Source organism: Mixophyes fleayi, chromosome 4, assembly GCF_038048845.1.
Source record: "Mixophyes fleayi isolate aMixFle1 chromosome 4, aMixFle1.hap1, whole genome shotgun sequence".
Classification (NCBI taxonomy): domain Eukaryota; kingdom Metazoa; phylum Chordata; class Amphibia; order Anura; family Limnodynastidae; genus Mixophyes; species Mixophyes fleayi.
In genome coordinates, this window is record NC_134405.1 from 114,083,533 (window position 1) to 114,107,667 (window position 24,135).

Sequence of the window (24,135 nt, forward strand, 5' to 3'; positions counted from 1 at the left end):
AAGGTTGCACGTTTGCAAAAACTTTTTGCGTAGCATCGCTCATTTCCTTCCATCACTCAATGTTGCAATTTATTCACCTATCATGAATTTCAGGATAAGGTGAATAATTGCTTTTGCCAAGAACTATTAAACAATTCTGGGTAGGCAATGCTTATTTTAATTAGATAAAAACACTTTATTTCCTTTGGGTGATTAAATCACAAAATGTGACTGAACTGGTCTATTTTTTCTTCAGAGATGAATCTCTCGAGCTTTAATGTTGTGACTGAAGATCGTCATGTAGATCAGGCATAACTGATCTTTGAGATAATAGTTTTGGCAGAATTTGCCCGAGCCACTTTCCAGACGTGATCACACTGCTCTGAAATCGCAGCAAAGCGCCACAAAATCGTTCATACCTTATTTGGCAGCTTTTCAGACCGTCTGACTTTGCTCTGACTCATGTGAACAACCAAAGCGTGCAGTTATCTGAATCAAAGATCCCAATGCCTGCTTGAGTTTTAGGTATGCTCAGGCTGCAGACTGAAGCAGCAGTTTTCTTTATTTAACAGCCAATGTGAAGAATAGAGAATTAGAAAAAATGCAAAGAATAATTCAAGATACCTTTATTTGATAATAGATTTTAATATACTTCACTGTTTGTAAAACATCTGGTTAAAGACAAAATACATTATAACATCATCAAAAATATGCCATTTAAGTATTTATTAAATCTCACTTTAAATCTTAATTTCAGACCATTAATAAAAAAAATAGGCGCACACGATCTTCATCGTAACGAAGATGGCAACAGGCCTGGTCCAAGATGAAATCTGAGCTGTGCAAAACAACATTCTCTTTTATATGTATAAAGACAACACTTGTTTCGTGGAATGTAGTAGAAGACTATTTTGTATTTGGCACAGTAGAAACAAAAAACACCCTTTGGATGACTGGTATAAGAAAGGCACTCATCAGTGTTATACCATAGTTATGCAGTACTCTGACTATATTTAGCAGGGCCAAAAGCACAGTTACCTATGAGATGTAAATTACTATACTAATGTACAGTTATAGGTCTGTGGAAGCAATCCCCACCTATAATGCCAGTGGACTAGTTCAGACATTGGTCCTTTGAACAATGCACCTTTAGGTGCAATACATTTAGCACAGCAGGCTCCGACTATAGTTATGTATACTGCTGCAGGTCTCCTACAAATAAGTGCACAGACTGAGTCCTGGAAGACATGAACCAGATCTAATATATGACTAGTGTACAGTTACTAGTCTTTGTAGTACAGAACTGCGTGCTTCGTAATCTGTAGACAATTTCATACAGGGTACCAATATAAAATGCTATTTAAAGGCATAAATAATGAATTGTTAAGTACAATTTGATTTCCTAAGACTAACAGGTACCAGGAGCTCTTAGTTTACTTAAACTCATCAGGTGTGGTTGGATTGCTTTGGCCTGCGATAACAATGAAGGCATTTCCAGTAGTTCTTGCAGGAAGATTTGAGACACATATCCGATCATTTTGGCATCACCAAAAGTTAGAGTTATATATTTAAGCAACATGTGGCTTTCCAGCAGTTGTGTAACTAGTATTCCAAGCTTGCCTTGACAACTTGATGTCATGGCATGCTGGGACCTGTAGTTCTAAACCTGATTAAGTGCACTGTGAATTGTAGCTTCTAAAGATTAATGTGAAGTTACAGATTAATGGATCAGTGAGAAAGCTAGTTAAATGCAATCATTTTTTTTATGGAGATGTTTACAGGCATAATAAATGTAAATTATAACCAGAACATAAAAGGTATGTTTCCTTGACATTTAGGCCTCATACCCACTAGTCTTTATTACATGCGCTTTACTTGCATTTAAAATATTACTAAAATATATGTAACCAGTTCGGACACTAGAAATCATTGTTTCTACCATTGCTAAACTGATGCCACTTTGGCCAGCATTGCGGTTTTCAGAAAGTATCATGGGGGTAAATGTATCAAGCTGAGAGTTTTCTGGCGGCTTTGAAAAGTGGAGATGTTGCCTATAGCAACCAATCAGATTCTAGCTGGCATTTTATAGAATGTACTACATCAGTGATGGGCAAACTTTTTCAGGAGCAGGCCAAATAAAAAAGAAAAACTTTAGGCGGGCCAATATAATTTATTAAAAAACTCAAATATTTTAATATATAATACAAATGTTTTGAATGGGACGGGAGGGTGTTATATAGCAGTGTTACCTCTATAAGTGCAGCGATCGTACAGACACAGCACTTATTTCAGCAGGTTGTTGCAGATCCGTCTGTCTGGTGAGCCACTAACTGACAACACAGCAGCCAATCGAAATGGCCCAGCCCATCTCTTCTCACATGACTTTCAGCCATTAGGGGGCGGGCAGGTGTTTGAGTAATTGACATACGAAGTGTCCTTTTAGGAAGGAGGATGAAGTGTAATGGAGGAAATAGCTGGGAAGGCATAAAAATGAAGGTTCTGACACACAGGGTTGGCCCTAATAATTTTATGCATATTTTAATGAAATTTTTTAAAATATTAGCGGGCCGGATAGAACCTCTAAGTAGGCCGGATCTGGCCCGCGGGCCGTAGTTTGTCCATCACTGTACTACATAAATGATAGCTGGAATCTGATTGGTGTTTCAAACCCGCCGGAAAACTCTCAGCTCGATACATTTACCGCTTGCTCTATTCAGTGCGGTTACTGTGGGTATACACATTGGGGAAGCCCACAGCGAGCACCAAATGAGTAACACACACATCCATTTTTAATCATCGCATTATAAACACAAATACGAAGCCAGTGGGTATGTGGCCATAGAGTCCTTTTCTTCTGTCACCGTTACTTCTGATGATTATTGCTGCAAACTCACCTACCCTAACCCTTTTATAGGTGTTAATTCATGGCTGTTTATAATAGTGGATATGTCTTACACAACATACAACATGCACATTTTACCAACGTCCTTGTTCATACCACACTCCATAACTAAGAGCTTAGTCAGCTGAGGATTGCAGGAGAAAACCAAAAACCATGTTTCCTCACGGTGCTGACAATTGTCAGATTATTATTAACACGCACATGAAAAAGGAAATTATTAGAACAAACATCATTTTTAAATGTATGCGACCATGGCATATGGCAAACATAACATCGCTGACATTGTGTAAAGGCTGCAATAGGTCGATAAAAGAAGCAATTGCTTAGAATGGCCATGGCTAGCCTATAGATCACAGCTGAGGTATACTGGAATTTTGTAAATATGACTTGTACTGTTTCAGTTTATGTGGGACAGATTTACACAAACTGCGCATCCCCATTGTTTTATGGGTTGTTTGTTTTTTACTTCCCTCTCTTCCAGCCTGATGTATAGGAAACAAGATACTGTAGTATTATAGTACTAGAGATACAAAACCTAATGCTGTTCGTGACAAAGCTCAAAAGCTCAAAAGAAATGCACTCATTTAAATGCCATAGAACGGTTTCTGATTTGATGACCCAACGGACAGTTTTCTCCATCAGAATAGTTTATTGATTTTCTTATATACTTTCCCCATTAATAAATAGACCTACTGCTTTAAATGTAATACAAAGGATTCCAGTTACTCATATAACCCATATAACAAAATATTGGTTAAAAAAAGTAAGTACATTCATTTTGGCATTTTGAAAGATCTTGTTAAAGCCATTGTTTGTACTTATGTTTACATTTCAGCACAATGGACATCTAGATAAATGTATGTATATGAACTTATAATCAGTGTATAAAAAGAGAAAAAAAATGAACCCCCTGCCAAATTAACACCAAAGAACAGTGAAAAACAAAATAATCAAAATAATTATAATTGTCATCCAGTGAACAAGTGAAGCATTTCCAACCCAATTTTTTTTTTTTTTTTTTAATTTGGCCTCTCGCAACATTGAGTTCTTGTGTGGCAGCATGTCTCACCAGGACCAATGTGGGACTCTCTCTGTCCAAAAGGGTCCCAAAAAAGCACAAATGGCACATACAAAGTCATCGCTTAGCACCAGCCCTGAAGAATTTTTGTTGTTTTTTATTCTGCCCTAAATTCCTGTTGAAACATAAGAAATTGTATATATAATTTATGCATTAATAGCTGTGCACATAAACATAAGGTGATTGGTATAGGTCATGTCAGGAATCCTAACACTTACAGGAAGATAATAGCAACATTGCTGAACAGAATAAGTCATACTGCAAAATTGTATTATAAAGGCTAAACACAGCCAGGAGCAACGGGCTTGTGAGTGTCTATAAATGCAGTCATGAATTATATTATTTTCCTTGCAAAAAAAAAAAAAAAAAGCCATATTGCACCTTGCAAGATTTTTGGAGAATGTAATATTACGTTCTGACATAATTACATATTTATGTACAGAACACACTGTATTTTGCAAACACTTAAATGTATGACTACAGAGCTCTAAAACTAATGGTGGCATTATGGATTTTGGTTAAGATTTATTTTATAGGGGTGGTCTCAGCATCCACATTTGCCTTGGTCTTTGTCCTCATTTAATTGCTCAGTAGAGCTGTGGCCATTGGACCGTACAACCCCTTGGGGTATCCAAGACTTGTCCACACACCGTTCCATGCGCTTCATGATCAGGTCCAGTAAAGTGTCCACTGCTTTATTCACGTTTGTCCCATCTGCAGCACTTGTTTCAAAGTAGGGAATTCTGAAATGAAAAAGCACTTTTACCGTAAATGCTACTTGGTGGAGCATATTAAACAAACTGCTCTGATTCAGAAACCTTAGAAATGATAGACTGTAAGCATATTGACAACAGAAAGTTTGACATTTAGAGCAGTTCACAGGTAACACTTTATTTTCATTTTTTAAATAGAAGAGAATAAAAAAAACAAAAACAAACATGCATCACTGCTATTGACTGGGTGTACTCAGAATATTCATTGAGAACAGAGGGGATCTAGGAATTAAATTAAGAGGAAACAGAAGGAATGCTTCAACTATAAAACGTATTTTATACCTTATCTAAATCATATAAATACCCTTTACAGTTGGTGCACACAGAGCACAAATGCTCAGCACCAATAGAAAAAAAAGAAAAGTCGAAATATCACTCTGCTATGATAATGCAGAGTATTGTCCATTAAACCAAATCGATTTGGATTTGAAAAATGTATTGAATGTCTGTGCAATAGATCTATATTTATATACACAATATTCAATAAATGTTATTGTCCCTTTTCCACTATTTAGTAGACTAGAGAAACAGGAAGCAGATTCTCCTTGAAGTAAAAAAATAAAACATTCCCCCCAACCACACAGAAATGCGTAAATATTTAAATGTGTTGAAATATGAGCTTTAAACAGCAAAACGGACATTGTGTTTTAAGGAAAACAATTTCTGTAAAGCAAATAGTTATATTTACCATCCACAAGGTGGTGGTAAATGCAATACGAACAACTGGTTGCAACAATTGCAGGCATTTCAGCTTCACAAAAAACAAACAGAGCCGAATTGACGTCTATTTTAAACAGCCCATCTCAGTGATCTAGGACACCACTATGCCAAGTGGAAGAATCCAGTTCAGACGTTTGCTTTTTTCTGCAATTCTTTCTATAGTATCGGCAATGAAATTTGTCAGGCGCCTTAATTACTACGGTAGATGGTCTAAAGGACTATTAGTTGTTGCAAGATTACTTATGTGCTCTAAAGGAGAACAGTAAAGTAAATTATGGAAAACACCAGGCTCTCCTGCCAGTATCTACACATTCAATGACCATCTACTCTCTTTCCAGCCACCTACTAGTGTAGTTCTACAGATACTTTTAAATGCAAAACATCAATCAACATAATCTTTGTGAACTCTTCATGGAACAGCAGCATTACAGCATCTAGTGGTCCAGCCAAAGGACTCAGATGGAGCAGGCAAGCTGCAGGCTATCTGAAACAATAGAAGGAAGGAAATTGCTCACCCATATTTCTCCGCAAATTCCTTGGCCTCCTCTTCCTTAACGGCTCTCTGATCCTCCAGATCACTTTTATTTCCACATAGTACAATGTCTGGGTTTTCACAATACGCGTGTATTTGCAGCTGGCCTAATAAGAGAAGCAAGTAATTGGTCACCTAGTCATTTCTCTAGTGTAAAATGCAAGAGGGGGTTGGGAATTCCATACCTTATTGTTTATAGGTTACACTAAAGCTAAGTGTCTTTATTAAAACAGGAATTCTTTTGAAGATCACCATTCTTGTGCATAGCTTCTTGTTTAGTAAAACAAGGTAATGTCAATGTCTGAGAAAAGCAATGTTTCAAAGCTATTTGTGATCGGGTCATAGAACTGTGCTGCATTATGATGTACAGTTTTCAGCACCAGGTGGTGCTGTTGTAACGAATTTCATGATATATTAAGGCAGTTCACACACATACAGGAACATAACTGCATCTCTCTTTTTAAAACTTTGTTTTAATGGTTCAACAAAGCACAGATGGAAAATGGGTTATTTTGCAATTATACAGGCAGCAGTGTGATGTTTCAGTCAAAGTTTTAGTTTTTCCATAATTGTAGCATGTAAAAAAAAAAAAAAAAAAAAAGAAGACTTTACTAATTTCTGTTTTGTTCCTCACTCTCTCTATTACTCCTGTTCTATTTAGCGTAAGGCATGCTAATTGTGCCCCTGAATGCAAATCATATATTAGACTACTATAACCCTTTCCATAGACATTAAGTAACTAAAAAGGGAACTAAGATTTTGGCTAAATAGAAATTGTGGAAACCGTTGCATAATTCAATTTTGTAATAGGTTTTTATAATAAAATGATAACCAAGACTTTGTTCTAAAAGATCCCCAAACGCATTATCCCAGGTGTGGGGGAGGGAGAAGTGTTTCAGAGTGTCTTGGGGGTATATTTATCAAGCTGCGGGTTTGAAAAAGTGGAGATGTTGCCTATAGCAACCAATCAGATTCTAGTTATTTATTTAGTGCATTCTACAAAATGACATCTAGAATCAAATTGGCAGCAATAGGCAACATCTCCACTTTTTCAAACCTACAGTTTAGTATATATACCCCCTGGTCTTTTATTTTACACTTCCTAACGGAGACTAAACTTTAAAATGTATTTATGTAACAACACAGAGTATATTTCAGGTAAAATGTCATAATAGTTCCCTCTAGAAGAGTGGCAGTTTAGGTTGTGACATTTTGGAGGAGTGGACTATTGCGGTGATGGCCTCCCTTGCACTGAACCTTAGCAAAAGTAGTAAATCAACTTGATGTTTGATGGAAGCGCTGTCTCCCAGTGAGAGCAATTATTTGCAGTAAGGTCTGGTGAGTAGTGTGAAAACCTGAGCCCAGACTACAAGTTCTAAAGTCATGGACAAAAGTTTTGAGAATGTCACAAATTTTGCAGCTTCAGTGTTTTTAGATCTTTTTCACAGATGTTGCTATGGTATACTGAAGTAAAATTACAAGCATTTCATTAGTGTCAAAGGCTTTTATTGACAATTACATTAAGTTCATGCAAAGAGTCAATATTTGCAGTGTTGACCCTTCTTTTTGAAGACCTCTGCAATTCGCCCTGACATGCTGTCAATCAACTTCTGGGCCAGATACTGACTGATGGCCGCCCATTCTTGCCTAATCAATGCTCAGAGTTTGTCAGAATTTGTGGGGTTTTGTTTGACCACCCGCCTCTTGAGGATTGACCACAAGTTCTCATTGGGATTAAGGTCTGGGGAGTTTCCTGGCCATGGACCCAAAATTTCGATGTTTTGATCCCTAAAACTACTTAGTTATCCCTTTTGCCTTATGGCAAGGTGCTCCATCATGCTGGAAAAGGCATTGTTCGTCACCAAACTGTTCTTGGATGGTTGGGAGAAGTTGCTCTTGGAGGATGTTTTGATACCATTCTTTATTCATGGCTGTGTTCTTAGGCAAAATTGTGAGTGAGCGCACTCCCTTGGCTGAGAAGCAACCCCACACATGAATGGTCTCAGGATGCTTTACTGTTGGCATGACACAGGACTGATGGTAGCGCTCACCTTTACTTGTCCGGCCAAGTGTTTATCCAGATGCCCCAAACAATGTGAAAGGGGATTCACCAGAGAAAATGACTTTACCCAAGTCCTCAGCAGTCCAATCCCTGTACCTTTTGCAGAGTATCAGTCTGTCCCTGATGTTTTTCCTGAAGAGAAGTGGCTACTTTGGAGGATGTCCTGGTGTCAAGAAGGCCAGCAAACGTCTTCGCCTCACTGTGCATGCAGATGCACTCACACCTGCCTGCTGCCATTCTTGAGCAAGCTCAACTTCAGAAGACGGTCCTGGCGCTTGCTGGATGTTCTTGGGCGCCCTGAAGCCTTCTTCACAGCTGAACCTCTCTCTTTGAATTTCCTGATGATCTGATAAATGGTTGATTTAGCTGCAATCTTACTAGCAGTAATATCCTCGCCTGCGAAGCCCTTTTTGTGCAAAGCAATGATGACTACATGCGTTTCCTTGCAGGTAACCATCGTTAACAGAGGAACAATAATGATTTCAAGCACCACCCTCCTTTTAAAGCTTCCAGTCTGTTATTCTAACTCAATCAGCATGACAGAGTGATCTCCAGCCTTATCCTCGTCAACACTCTCACCTAGAGAATCACTGACCTAATGTCAGCTGCTCCTTTTGTTGCAGGGCTGAAATGCAGTGGAAATGTTGTTTTTGGGATAAAGTTAATTGTCATTTTAAAGAGGGACTTTGAAATGAATTGCAATTCATCTGATTACTCTCCATGAAATTCTGGAGTATATTCAAATTGCGATCATAAAAACTGAGGCAGCAGGCTTTGTGAAACATAATATTTGTGTCATTCTCTAAACTTTTGGCCATGACTGTAGCCACCAGGTTTGCGCTACGTTTTGTATACTAATCACTAGTTTGGAGTCTGCTATTTAGAAAATCCACTAGACTCAAATGTAGAGATGCACCGTGTTATATAGTAACTCTCATATGGGTGAGGGGAGCCCAGGGGCAAAATCTGTATCAGTGACTATGACCTCTAGATACTCCACTAGTCCACACCTGACACATGTGCAACAGAAACATATCTTCATGTGTGTTGCATGAAATATAATTTTTTCCCCACTTCGAATATAAAGTCTTGATAAAAAAAAAACGCTAGGAATACATACTGCAATTTCTGTGCCGTTGCAAAACAATTGAGCAGATATTACAATGCGTTGGATCCCCAAATTAAGCAATTTGATCATCAAAGATATTGGTAAATCCAGTCAGTAAACAAACGCTATCAGCCTGTGTGCACGGTCATCTTCCATCCACACTTACAGCCCCCAGTTACACAATGTAATTGGAATGCTTGGCCTGAATCCAACGTGATCACCTACATTGCTCCTGCCAAGCTGCAGGATCGACCAGTGTCTAGCTGCTTTAAGAAAGCTAATCTGCACATCCACTGTATGCATTACAATACATCATCACTCACAAAGTAATCAAGTCTAATAAATGACTATTTCCACCCAGTGCTTCAATTAGGAAAACTATGGGATGCTGCACTGGCCATTTGTACACACTACTAGTAAAACTATGGCAAGACTGAAGAAGTGAAGTTTCAAGGACAAAACATGACAAAACACAGCTCAGGTAGCTTGACTGGTAAATGTATGGTTTGTAAAAAAATAATGTGGGTGGCAAGTTATATTTCCCTTTATTCCATGCACTACAGAACTGCAACCAGTTTGTTAGAGATTCTTAAATATACAAACACAAATGAGGTGAAAGTTCTACTCCCTCTTTGTGCTGCCCTTTCCATAACTAATCTGCAGCTCTTGATCTTGGGTGGGAATCTAGACTCTCTCTAGACAGCATACTGTTTGCAGAAGAGGAGGGTGTTCCCTGGTAAGAAATACAACAGGGCTTGTTAAGCTTCCTTTAACAAATAAAAAATATGCAGATAGAGCAGCCAGCTCTAAACCAAACAGCATATAGTTTCACACTGACATTCCTAGCCTCTGCTGAATCTGACTTTACAGGTTTATGTCTCTGTAATTAAAACACCAGTAACACCAGTCAAATAGATGTCAGGAGTTGTGTAAAACAGTTAAAGAGCCAGAACTTACTTACAATGTTTTCTGGCACATGGGCCACGCAGTGCAGTATGTATATTTAGGTGAATATATGACAAGAGTACTAACTCTAATACCTGTAATATTATCACTTCTCTGCCTTGTGGCCAAGATCAAGTATAGTATATCTGTTCTTATCAGGTGGTTAATGTAGACAGGCTGCGCTTGGTCCTCTGGCCAGGAGGTCAGGAGCTGCGTTGAAAGCCCAGGACAATATGTGCCATCGGAGTGGTGACCCGGGCTTGCCAGACAGTCACAGATCCTCTGCACATCATTATTAATGCACTCTTGCACATTTTGACCACTTTCTTTTAAGCAATGTCTCCTTATGGCCATGCCTTTCTGACTGGGAGGTAGAATATTTATATTTGCCCGGCCAGTAGGCTGGGGCCGTACCCACAATGCACTATTTATTTTCACTCCCTGTGTGTCACTTTCATGGTTATTTTTCATGGATTTTAAGGCTGTGGTAGAAGCTTGTGGATTCTGTATTCCAGAAGACAGGGAGGGGGGCGCAACAGCGGGGGTAGATGCTCTCCCTTTCAGGACGTTGGACAAGTTTTTAAACCACATAGGATCCTTGGGATGCAAGGCTAAGGGACCTTTTGTCTCAGGAGTCGGGGGGCAGAAGGGCCTTTCCTCTTGAGGCAGGCCTGAAGTTCTGCACCCCTGTGTACTTCTTGGGTTTTTGCACTTGTACACAAAAGCCCTGATCCTGGCCTTTCAATATCTCACAATCCAGCAAAGACTACCTGTACTTTAAAGTAATTAATAATTATTCTGCATTTGAGCTCTTTAACCACTACATGGGCTTTGACGTTCAATAATGGGTTTACTCACTCTTTAAAACTGTATAGTAAATATTGAACAAGAAAATGCATCCTCAGTATTTTGGTCCTCAATGAATGAAAGAAACAACACAGTTTGTACCTGAATGACAATGTTGCTCTTAACCCTCCATATAGTGTGTGCCCATTACAGGATTCTCATGTACGTGAAATACATATGCGAGTTACACTGAATTGATATCTAAATTCATGCTTGTGTTTGATTGGTTAAAGAAATGTATAACAGGGTACTAATTGCTACTGGTAACTGCTGTCAAACAATACGAAGCAATGTACCACTAGAGGTTATATACAATGGGAAGTTGGAAAATAACAGTTTAATTGTATTCTTATACCAACTTTGGTTCAGGTTTATAAAGACTATATATAAAAAAAATACAATGGGAAAATCACTGAAATCACTGCAGAACATACTTATCCAGTTCCTGACATTCAAGAAGCTTTGCTCATTTGTTAAATCGAAAAGCAAAAGGAATCCCATCGCATCTCTGAAGAAGGCTGTTGTCAGACTGCGAAACCTAAAAACCAGTACAAGACACATCATTGGCTGCAGTACCTGTACGACGCACCTAATGTAACATTGTTCTCTTATACACACACTTGTCTGACGGCTCCTTTATCATGTTTTTATTCATCCCTGAAAACCGAAATTACAATTGGCTAGAATGTATATAGTGCTTCTCTCCCCACTGCCAGAGATCACTCAGGGCCAGCAAAATATGTCCAGGACAAGACCATGGCCTTACTGACTGTCACCATGACAATACCGCTACATGCGTCCATATAAATAGCAGCTTCAACCGTATTAAAGATCTGTGGTTGTTGACAAGGCTAATCATTTGTCTTCTAACTGCAGTACATATTAGTAGCAGTGGAGACTTGCAAGACATGAAATTCCATGTCCAGTTATCCAGTGGTAGGATTTCATTTTCAGTGATCATTAGTTGAGACATCTAAAAGGTGCTTGGGAACATGGTCTTGCTGAATTGTCTAGGTGCTTTCAGCCTGCAGTCTTTACTTTGTTGGAGTTCATTACTGCCTTGACCCAGACAAAAAAGAAAATAGAATACAGAAATATATCAAATATTTGACAGATTGTTTTGGGTTTTTTTTAACACAGAACTTGGTGAAACTTGTGTTAAAATAATGAATCCTTCACATATAACCAAGAGTGATTTTATTGGGTATAAGTAGATTACAAAGACTGAAAGGATTTCTTTCACTCTAAAAATATAGTATTGTCCTAAAACAGGCCTCCAGATGTATTGTGCACATACACCTACATTTGTTTTCTATTAATAATTTACTCAGGAGTATGTCCTATTTGACTTCATGTGTTCTTAGCATTACTTAATATTCCTATGTCTTATTACATTTACCATGAAGCTGAACACTGACAATACATCAATTTAAAATGTTTCCCGTTTTAAAACCACAAGGTAACAGATTTCCTCTTTTTAGGATGTCACGTCTAGGAGCAGAGTTTATTGTAAAAAATGGTTGGTTTGTGGTGTGGCACTTAATCGGTTTCCAAACTACTTCTCTTAGAGATTAACCCTTAGTCACAGAATCATGGGTGCATGGCCCGCAATACTTAGCCAAACACCATCAGATTTTGTGTTATGCCTGAAACAAAGTAACAAACCGTCCTGACAAAAACATAAATCATGCAATGCATTTCACACAAAATCATACCTTTTGGATCATTACAAAGTCTGTAACATCAGAAAGTGTACAGAAGAAAACCCACCAATAAAAGACATGGTTGTTTATGATTTCAGCATTAGACTCTCACATAAAATCCATGTGTACCTACCTTTCCTGACCTGCTGTGTCCCATAACTGCAGGTGAACTCTTTGACCTCTGCCAGCAATGCCATCAGGACCATTCGAGCGATATACCTGTGTAAAAGAGCAGCATTAGACATGCAACAGTATACGGCAAACAACCAACATTTCTAACAAAATAAAACAATAACAGAGATACAGTCAATCCCTGCTTCAGTAAGACTAGCGCACATAGGGGGAATTCAATTAACCACGTAGTTCGTCAAAACAACACAGCCTGTGCACTATTACCATTACTACGGTAGTAGTGCACATTATTACTGTTAGTACGGTTATTTAATACGGATTTGTGCTCACAACTCTGTGAGCCATGAGCAGAAATCTGCGTTAAAATTACCTTACTAATGCTAATGGTAAGTGCGCGGGCCGCATTGTTGGTCAATTGAATTCCTCTCATATAGTACGGAAATATGCATCTTGTAGTTCAAAACCTTAAAGAGGCTGCCAGAGGCTTGCGTAGAGTTTACATACACTCATATTTAAAAAGCATTTACTCAGTCATAAGGGGTTTTACTCTCATTTGTCTCTTGATTGTTAGGTTTGCAGGGACATTATAGTGAACTTGTATATCAAAGATGCTACATGGGGGCACTATAACATTATTCTATGGCTAATATTTCATTGCATGTCGGACAGGAATGCAGTATTCAACCTGCACCACCTCTACAGCCAGGCTAGTGCTGGGCTACAGAAATGATCTTTAGATGCACACTTGTTTGTAGGTAATCAATCACCTTATACACTTCACAAAGTCTGTAGCTGTCTTTTTTGAGCCTTGTTACATGTCGCACCATTGGACAATTGTCTAGCACAATCACAGAGTCATTTGTATGGATTCCACCAGTTCACATGACATTAATTAGGAGCGTAAAGAATGGGAATCACATATATGGCAAAACCAGAACATAAACTGTACACAACTAATCATGCAGCTACATAATATGCTGCCACTATAAAAAAATGGTAATAATAACATCTGTATGTGTTATTTGTTTTCAACCAATGAGATAAATTTGCAAGTCTAATTTCTACTAATTACAGGAGTATACATATGCAGGTACTCTGGGTCATAATTTAAATGTGATAAACAAAGGAAAGAAGAGGAATACATTAAAAGTTGAACTTTTTAATAATTGTTATCATTTATAAAGTGTACAACTACATGTATACAGTATATTTCAGGAGTAGAAAGCAAAGTAGGAACACAAAGAGATAAAAAAAAAAAACATGTTAATGAAAGTAAAGGTAAAATAAAAGATGTCTCAAAGTTATGCATAATATACAAATTTGATATATTTAATGGTTAACTAATAAGAGAAGTTTGTACAATTACCCGTTCAACAAGTGCAACAATATAATGGATGAAGCATACAATAGAGGGAGAGTAAAGAGATAATGGATAGATTTACTTAAAATTTTCTGCAGCAAGTACCAATTTTACTTAATGATGACATAAGTAGGTAAAGCCTGGCTTAATAATGCCTTCTGGGAAGGAGGAAGAATGGACTTTCTATAATAGGATTAATATGATCAATGTGAGGTTAAATAGTAACATATGTGGTAAATTGTCCTACAAGTTCTAGGCATCGGCCGAGAAAGTGCCCAATAATGGCATGCAGACAGCAGCTAGTGATGGCTGGGCTCTAGATCAGCTCTACCAGTAGCTGCACAGAAATGCCAGTCACCAATGGTTGCTTTATTATAGGAGGCTGATAACGCTACTGTCTTACAATAGCCAAATGCACTTACCCCACCAATAGTTATTCCACCATCTCCTGTATCATCATTTATTTATATAGCGCCACTGATTGCGCAGAGCTGTGTTCCCCACACCTCTTAGATTGTAAGCTCATTTGGCCACTACCTCCTTTACTTTCTGTTTTACGGCATGGTTTGCTGCAGGAAACTCATACGGGCACTTTCTATGTTATAGGAACTGATAAGTGAAAAGAGGAATGTTACAGATCAGGAAAAAAACCTGATCAATGGGGATAAAGTTGAAAACTGATCCACAAATGAAATTGTTCATTTCAGCTCTACAACACCATCATTCAGCTCTTGATGTGCAACATCTAAACCAACTAAACCTGTACAACTGGTCCACTCAAGGAGAAAAAGAAAAAAAAGGATTTCTAGGTTTCGCAATATGTGAGCACTAACAATACCTCTTTACCTTGCAAACTAATGTTTTTAAAATCAATTTCTCAAGAAATCCAGAGACTGGAAGAAATAGTTGTGAAATGTCAATTCCTTTGCATTTTCCTGTTGGCATACTGTCATCTTGGCTCCGCCCCTAAGACGCAAAAGCAGCATTTTGCCACGGAGGGTGGGTGGACTAGGAAGTGGGCAGGATACCGGAGAATGGCCTGCTCTCCCGGAAGTCCAGGAGACCTATCCGGAATTCAGGAGTCTCTCAGACATTCCAGAAGAGTGGGCCAGTAAGCCTGTTGGTACTTTTATTATAATGTTTGTCTCTATGAGTCTTCTAAGCACAAGCAGATTCAAATTTGTCAGTCCGTCCTTTTGGGTATCGTATCTTGGTGAAATAGCTCTGCGCATGACCAAACATAAACATTATGCCGATGAATGCAGTTGCATGTCTGCCCTCAACAGATACTTACAACTGCCTACGACTTGAGAGGCAGAAGGAGAGGTAATAGGCATTCCAACATAGGCCTTGTACAGTAAGGCTGTTCTGACGCAGATGAAGACGGTTCAAGTTCTGTGTGTCATAAGTACGCTTGTTTTCAGCCGCATGTTTTGCTATAGGTCAGGTGTAAATGCCAACTGATTGCGATGACCGACATGGCAAAGTGTTCAAATGGAAAATGACCTGTATACTTGCCAGTACCCTTCAGATAACTGTATGCAATTAAGATAGACTATAAAAATGCATTATATGTACAGCACACATTTAAATATTCCCTATTTATGTACTTAAAATAAAAAATAAAATATATTTAAAAAGAAAAAACTCACTTTGCATTTGTTAACAGTATAATCAATTATATAAAATATTTATTTTCAGCTATTTTTAGGAGATCAAATTTGCACACGTTCTGACGTGCACTTTTATTGTACTTACGCATGTGCGTATACTGCAGTCTTATGTGTGCCTACGTATGGCAACAGGGGCAGGCTGGGCTGGGGGGCATCTGCCCCCCGGGCCGGTGCCATAGTGGGCTTCCTTGGGATTGGCCACTGACTGGGACATCTGCATTTTCTCCCTTTTAAATGAAATGTTTCTAATAGGCTGCTGAGTCGAGTAATTCCCCCCAGGCTACAATTTGCCAGCCCTCCCCTGTATGGCAAGTACTATTAAGGCAAAGCGTACTTACAACAGGATTCAAATCAAAACGTATCTTGAGATACACTTGGATTTGAATACGGCCAGAACTATGCTAAAGTTGCACGCTCTTTTTAAAAATGCAACTTGTGTTCAGATATAAATCAGACCTATAGTGTATATATTTACTTAATTTTTTTCTAGAAAAATATTCACTGATACACACTGAAAATTCTGCTGTTTTCATATATTTTCAACACTAGAATTCCTATCAGGGGTTCCATTTTTTCCAGGTGTAGAATGCTTTTGAAAGATTTATTTTTTGCCCATTTAATATAGCAGACTTCCAAGAAAAATGAAAAAAATATATACATGTGTATTTAGGTGTGGTTACCCTGCCTACAATACACACACAATAAAAAATAAAAAAAACATGTTAAATGCCTAGATGTGCATGGCTTGTTATGATGATGCACCTGTTATGATACAGGCTGATTGCAGCCTATTAACTTAACAATAAAGTGAATTGACAGGGTACATTCTCAAGAACATTGTTATAGTGTAAGCTGCCACTGTCTGCAGGCAGCAAATGCACTTATGAACATGTTCCTTTTTGCAACTGAAACCTTGAGTTCAAACATTAATCCAGAACACACAGGGTAATGCTTAGCCTGCATCACGTGTTTAAATACAGGAACATATAATCAGGGATTTTATAATCTGGATCCAGCCAATCGAATGAGTCTTTGGAAGCCATTTGCTCCTCCCCCATACAAATAAATAAACAAATCTCACCACTCTCTTTTCCCGGAAGTCAATGCCTACTGTTGTGATGAACTTGGAATTGAATTTTCCATCTGTATATTGGAAGAGGAAACTGGTTTTTCCAACGCCGGAATCTCCCAATGCTAAGAATTTAATGAGGTAGTCATAGTCCCCATCAAACATGGTGAAGTTTGGTTGATGACCTGAATAGAAAAAGGATAGATAGATAAAAAAAATGTTATCAAGAAATTATCTGTGTGTTGGATCAAGTAAAACATGTTTTTGAGTAGGGTCGCCAACAGGATTTCAAGCCCTGGCACTGCAACTTCTTGGGGCCCCTTCTATAACCACTAAAGGCAAAAAGAGTGCCGAGTTGTAGATTTCCCTTTTATCTGGGGGCTGATGTGATAGGAGTGAGTTCTCTCCTCATGTATCCTAAGCAGGTCCTGTTATGGAGATTTACCCCTATGTGTGAGCACAGCATAATCGCTCACGGGTACATACCAATTCACTGTATTAGGCTAATTCTGTTATGTACAGATTATATGTGGTGAGCATCTATAGATCAAAAGGTAGGTAAAATAGAACAGCAGATTACAGGGATTTTAAACCTCTTAACATAACACATATACTGCTTTCAGATCAGACTTCTATTTGTAAAATGCCACTTAACCCAACGTTGTCGAAAGTATACTAATAAATGTCCACAAATATCTAGCTAAAATTTTCAGACACGTATCATGTTTATTATGTTTGCGGGGAGAGGGTTTCCTAAAGAAATCAGACTTCCTATTAGTAATCCCATTGAAGAACGCTCCAGCCAGCCTATTTTAGCCAAAAACATCCGATAGGGAACAATAGAGTGCACTTTCCTACAGAACAAGTAAACACAAATGTCAACAAGTTCTGTCAAGGTATGGAAACTTTTACATCTATATTCATGTTATCAGAAGTTCTTTTACATCCAGCATGTATACTTCTATCTTTAGCTATGTAAATTGTATAATTGTGGCATAGTATCTACCTTACTTTGCAGCCGAACAGAATGTACAGGCAGTGTCATTTATGCATCACACATTTCTGGGTACTGAACTACCCAAACATTGCATTCCATAGACGTGTGCAGAAAAATCTGCAATGAAAAATGTACACTGCTGCATCAGCACGGAGTAAGCCTTTGCGACTGATCCGGAGAGTCAGCAGGAGAACTGAATCAGCCCCTAAAAGCTGTCAGCAGTGCAGCCAGAACATTATAACAGCTCAGAGAAGTTCTGAGTTCCACTGAGCACAGCCCCACTAATCCCAGTTACACTGTGATGCTTGTATTAGACCCACTAAACCCAATTCCACAGCAGCTATGAGCACTCCTGAGCTCAGTACCCCTAAACAGCTACTAATCTTATACCGTGCATTATCCAAACAAAGGAGATTACAGCAGCACTAGATCTATATCAATAAACATAATTGTTTGTTCGCTCCCGAATCTTGATAAGATAGGATATAACCAGTAAAATATAATCAGTTTATTTTTAACGTAATATATAATTGGAGGAGAGGAGCTAGCACTTTAAACAATATGAATTCACATAAGGCAAAGAAAGTGCCAGTGTTATAATGTGGTGTACAATCACTGAACAATCTAAATTTTAGGTAGCTTTCAGTACACTTCTCTTTATAAAAATATAAACTGCTATTATCTAAATGAAAAGTTTCTCAGCGAATTGTTAAAATTTTTTGAAGTGTAAAAACCGTGTGTTGGGAATAGTCTCATTACTATAATATTTATCTGAATAATACATTGTAATAAGTCCTCAAAGTAAGAATCAATGTAGAACAATTGTAGTGATAGTTAGATCCCTATAATGACCGATTTAAGAGCTATTGGTTATACCCTAGTTAATGAACTGGCTTTCTCTCACAAATAGTGAGTCACAGAGTTGTTAATGGTTATGTTCTACTAACTATCCCTTGCAGACTATGGGGTAACTTTATCGAGCTGCGGGTTTGAAAATGTGGAGATGTTGCCTATAGCAACCGATCAGATTCTAGTTATCATTTATTTAGTACATTCTACAAAATGAAAGCTAGAATCTGATTGGTTGCTATAGGCAAAATCTCCACTTTTTCAAACCCGCAGCTTGATCAATTTTCCCCTACGCCTCATTCTAATGCCTTTACTAAAATATTATTACTCCGTATGGGTATCTCAAATTCAGTGGTAGAGATACATCCAGTTATGGTGAGTCAGCTATTCTGCACAAACAGCAAATCACCATGTGATGCAGTAGGTAACAGGCTAACTATCCCAGCATTGTAATCCTGCATCAAAAATTAATAATCCTGATTCACTTTTAACAAGTTGAGGACATGAGACTCCCAGCGTACACGCCGACATGCCTTTCACTGTACTTTGTCAAGGCAGACAGACTGCCAGTAGAGCGGGACATTTAAACTTGTTCTGATCAATCCTTATACATCTTGATGATAACACCCAGATTGTTGGTCTACATACCTTTTGTATTAACTGTTTCCTATTGGTGTTCAATTCATTAAACGCCAAATGGCTGATATTCTCCCTCTGCACATTCACCTTCTACGCCTTAAAAGGAATATAAATTACTTCATACCTGAAATAAGATATGGACACAGGTTTTCAATTTTGGTGCACTAAGGTCATAGTTTTAATTGTATAAATGATGGTGGCAATGAAAGGAAATGCAAGTTTAGCTAACCAGCTAATACTATACCAGCAAAAATAGGGGTGGCCAACTGGCCCAGAATCCCAGGCGCTAACTTAACGGTGTCAGAAAGACTGCACCCCCTTCTGGCCTGAAAGGGTATGTTTGCCAAAACGATGTCCAGGGCATTCAAATAAAGGACCTTAAAAGAGACAGATTCTGCATCCAAACAAAATTTAGCACCATGTATTAACTGATTACTACGCCGCTTTCACGCCAAAAGCAGTGTTTCTTTAACAGACACACAGCGCTCCACCACTTGACCCTAGAAACGCTGTCAAAGAGCAAAAAATTTGGACTTTAAAAATAGCTACATTTTTGTCCATGAGATATATCCCATTGGGTCTAAAAAGATGAGGGTGGCAGAATTTAATCAAAAGCTGTTGGCACTCCCCCTGAGCTCCTCCGGAAATTAGAGACAGGCCGATTAACCTGTCGTCTAACTTTGTCCATGACAAGTCCACTATGGGCACCCCACCATGTTCATCTAGGGATGATATTGAACCAGCAGATCTTAATTTCTGGCCAGTTATCAGCTATGATATACAAAATGAGCCTGACACAAGTCATTATACCCTAAATTAATCACTAAAAAATCTGGAGCATGATCTCTGGCAATTATAATAAGCAGCAAATCATTGAAACTGAGTCAGCACATTCCCCTCCTACCAATGCACTTGATGTCCACTAGGATGGTAAAAATGGATAAGTCCCATGCAAAGGAATTTCTGGCAGACCAGAAGATGAAAGAAAGCCTAACCAGGGCCAGATTGAGGGGGGGGGGGAATAGAGGCACTATGCCCCGGCCCCCCCTTTCTCAGGCGGCCCCCTGGCCATGGGCAGGCGGGCTGGACAGAAAAAGACTAGGTGCAGGGACCATTGGAAGTCTCGATTACTTGGTGGCTGGCCCCTCCTCCGGGAACAGCCACCTATCATTGGCCGTCCCCCCTCCCTTCCCCTCTGTGTTGCTTTCGAGAGACCCGGTGTCACATGGGACGTACACCACGTAACAGGTGCCGTCCCATGTGTGCGCAGCAGCAAGACCACACAGCCTGCACAGATGGAAAGGGCGAGGAGTGGGGGGGGGGGGGTAGTATGTTAATGTAGTGTGTGTGTGTGTGTGTGTGTGTGTGTGTCCATATAATTTGTGTGGGGGGGGGTTTAATACAATGTGCGTGTATGCATGCGTTTCTGTTAGGGGGGTGTTAATATAGTGTGTGAGGTAGGCTGTTTAACGGTAGAGTGCAGGTGGGGGCAAATTATTTAATGGGTGCTATTTTATTTGTGGGGTGATGGTGGGGCAATTTACTTTAATAGTAGGGCCTATCAATTTAAGATGGGTGGCTGGACCTTTTAATTTAATGCTGGGGTAAGTTGGGGCTGTTAATTGAATATGGGACTGAATTTATGGAGGGGGGCTAATAATTATTAAATGTGAATATGGATTATTTAATACCGGGGATGGTTTTGGGAATTGGTTATATTATTAAATGTAAATGTTATTTCATTTATTGCTGGGGCTGTTTTGAGGGAAAGATTTATTTAGCAAATGTGAATATTATTTTAATATTGGGGCTGGAGGAAGGCCTAATTATAAAACGTGAGTGTTCCTTTCATGTACCCATGTTTTTTTGTTTTGGTTTTTTTTTGAAAGTGGGCCTCCAACATTCCAGGATCCAGATAAGCAGCAACTAATCTAAAAGACACCAGCAGCCACAGGTGGTGAAAGTGAAAACAGGAGAAGTAGGAGAAAGCAGGATAGTCTGCCAACTGTCCTTAATCTGGTTGGGCAGTTCTGAATTTGGGAGATATGTCCTACTTCACAGTGTACTGCTTGTGAAGGCAGAGCTGCGTGCACCTAACAGTAGTACACACAGTATTGCATGTCTATTTGTCTAAAATGATAACCATGTTACATCATAGGGTCCCTCATGTCTAAAGTGCCCCGTGCCCCCCAGAACCTTAATACAGCTTTGGGCCCAAGTATTGGATAATACTTTGCCACATTACAGGGAGTTGCAAGGGCAAATTGTAAGGAACTCATCCACTTAGTGAGCCAAGTGACCTGTGCCCGATTCTATGCACTAGTGTAAAAACGTACTGAAACCTTAAAAGTAAGCAGATGAAATAAAGCACCCCATGGGAAGGCACCTGTGACAGGATGGACCTCCTATGCTACTCTGACCGTGCTGCTGGGAATAGGCTAGGCTTGCTTTGCCAAAGTCCGTTTTTATTTATCCCCTCTACGCAGTAGGAGGGTCTTGCTGCTGCCACCACTAGGCTCCTTCGTTGACACCTAGAACCGGTTGCCTTCTGGGTAACTCACGCTGCTAGTGTACCCCTTGCTGGGCACCTGGGCTTGTACACCAGACCTCTTCCTTTAGATAAGGTTGCTGTGGATGGTTTCCCCTGGCCTATCACACTGACTAGAGCTGCGGGGTAGCAGAGACTGTTGGTACTGGATGCTGGGTCCCAACCTCAGAACAGCCGGATAATGGATTACATTTGTGTAATCTGTAGGTCATAGGAATTGCCGCAGGTAAGTAGGTGTCAAAGCAGGATCTTGAAGCAGAGATGTTTATTAGCTCAAGTAGCCTTTATAAGGACAATTACACGACCACTTATGGTACTAGTGATCTTTCCAAAAGTGTGCAGATGGAATGATACATTACATGGTAAAACCTCTCTCTTTTTACACACATACCCTGGTAGGAGGTAATCCAGCCTCCTGCCCCTTTAACTAATCCATGCTGCTTCATGCAGCCTGCACATAAATCAGCCTGGAGGGGGTAACACCTTTTTACATAGCTGCTAGTGGCAACACGTCTGAAATATTACATCAGATCTCAGGATGTAAAGTCCTCTAGACATGGAGTTAACACAATTTTATACTTTTAACAACATTAATACCAATCTGTGATTTCCCAAAACTTTCTAGTTGCATTGTACAGAGGTTTCCTCTTCAACAAGGCAGGATAACAGGTAACAACTCCCTGATGTGTATTCAAGTGTTGGTCACTCACAGATGAAAAAGATTTAATTAGCATAATTGGGGTTGCCTCTAGAAAAGTTACAAAGCCAAATCATGACATACTGGGCCTGAGTCATTAAGGAGAGCAACGCATAAAAAAAAAAAAGGAGTAACTTTGCACCTGGGCAAATTGTGTTGCATTGGAGGGGGAGGTAAATTTAAAATGTGGGTACAGATTTATAGTTGGGATGATGCATGTCCTAGGTCAACCTTAAGTTTCAGTGTAAAATAAAGCTATCGAGTATTTGTGTGCTAGATGAAAACATTCCGCAATTAACTTATGTGCAAAATAATAAACTAATTTGCACCCCCTTGCATTGTAACATGGCTTGTCCCAGAGAACATTTACTACTTTTTTGCCTTACTTTCCTTTATGACTCAGGCCCATAAGTTACAAAGCAAATTTCCCCCAACATTTGGCTATTGTATCAAAAATCAGTGCATTTGCAATGCTATAAATTGGCACACTTCGTTATGAATTTAAATAAATTTATACAATAAGTTAGTTATAAGTGATCTAGCCACAGCACCCATCTATGAAAAAGCCTCTGATGTTTGAAAACCCATGAATTGTAACGATTCAGGGTACAATGAGAGGAGGCAGAAGGCTGAATCTACAGCCACCTTTGCCAGTAATGCCTCATAGCCAAATTCCCTCACTAAACCCAGGGCAAACTCAAAAGGTCTGTTAAATCACTCTGGAATGCTGTGGGTCAATAGTGACATTTACTGAACAGCCCGCTAGAAAGGATAAGTGCTGGATCAGACAAAATTTGCCAGGAGCTGCGACAGAACAGACCGCCTATGCCACCCTGTCTGTTGCTGGGAACCGGCTGGGCTTACTCTGCTACCGTCCTCTTTCGTTATTCCGAATACGCCCCTCCTGCCACAGTAGGAGGAGCCCGCTGCCACCACTGCATGACTTCTTTATGGCGTCCAGAGCCACATTCCTTCCGGGTAACTGTTGCTGCTAGTGTACTGCCCTGCAGTCTTGAAACAAAGAGTGATTTTTTTTCGCACAAGTGTCCTCACAAGGACAGTTTAACTGATTAAAAGGTATCAGTGGTCAGGTCAGGTGGAACATCAGAATGATACATTTTAGTTTACAAGTGCTCTTTTTATACAGTTTAAGACATAGCCTCATAGGCTATTTCTAGAAACAGGATACAATCTGTTTATCCAAACATGGATTTACATGCAATGCAAAGCTAACAAGATTTACGCTCATCTGTGATATCCTAAAACCTTGCTTTGATTTTCTGCATCTTACAGTGGACATCCGACAGCAAGTCTAATTACCCCTTACTTTCCCTTAAGAGGTATTGGAAGCGCACATCAAAAGGTCTAATCAACATGAGATTAGCATGGGTGCTTTCTTCCAACAGTCGCAGAATACACATTTCCTCCAAAGAAAATAATCCCCCTAGAAAAGATGGAAACCCCAAACAAGGCATTTCCTTACACCAAGATATACAAAAGACTTTCTAAACAAAGGCTTATTC

At 39.3% G+C, this 24,135-nt stretch overlaps 1 protein-coding gene across 4 annotated transcripts in view; it reads right to left on the bottom strand.

The window, feature by feature from the left end:
- Positions 1-589: 589 nt before the first annotated feature.
- Positions 590-24,135, bottom strand: part of RAB27A (RAB27A, member RAS oncogene family) — an 80,722-nt gene continuing 57,176 nt past the window's right edge. For 2 of the 4 annotated variants that reach the window (XM_075208026.1, XM_075208028.1), the window contains 5 exons: positions 16,895-17,067; positions 12,782-12,867; positions 11,380-11,483; positions 5,968-6,091; positions 590-4,702 (listed from right to left, as the gene is read on the bottom strand). In XM_075208026.1, coding sequence (XP_075064127.1) covers positions 4,504-4,702; positions 5,968-6,091; positions 11,380-11,483; positions 12,782-12,867; positions 16,895-17,047 — 666 coding nt within the window. In that variant the 5' untranslated portion in view covers positions 17,048-17,067 and the 3' untranslated portion in view covers positions 590-4,503. Of the gene's footprint in view, positions 4,703-5,967; positions 6,092-11,379; positions 11,484-12,781; positions 12,868-16,894; positions 17,068-19,376; positions 19,492-24,135 lie in introns of those variants that run through there. The other 2 variants (XM_075208029.1, XM_075208027.1) reach the window with 2 other exon arrangements.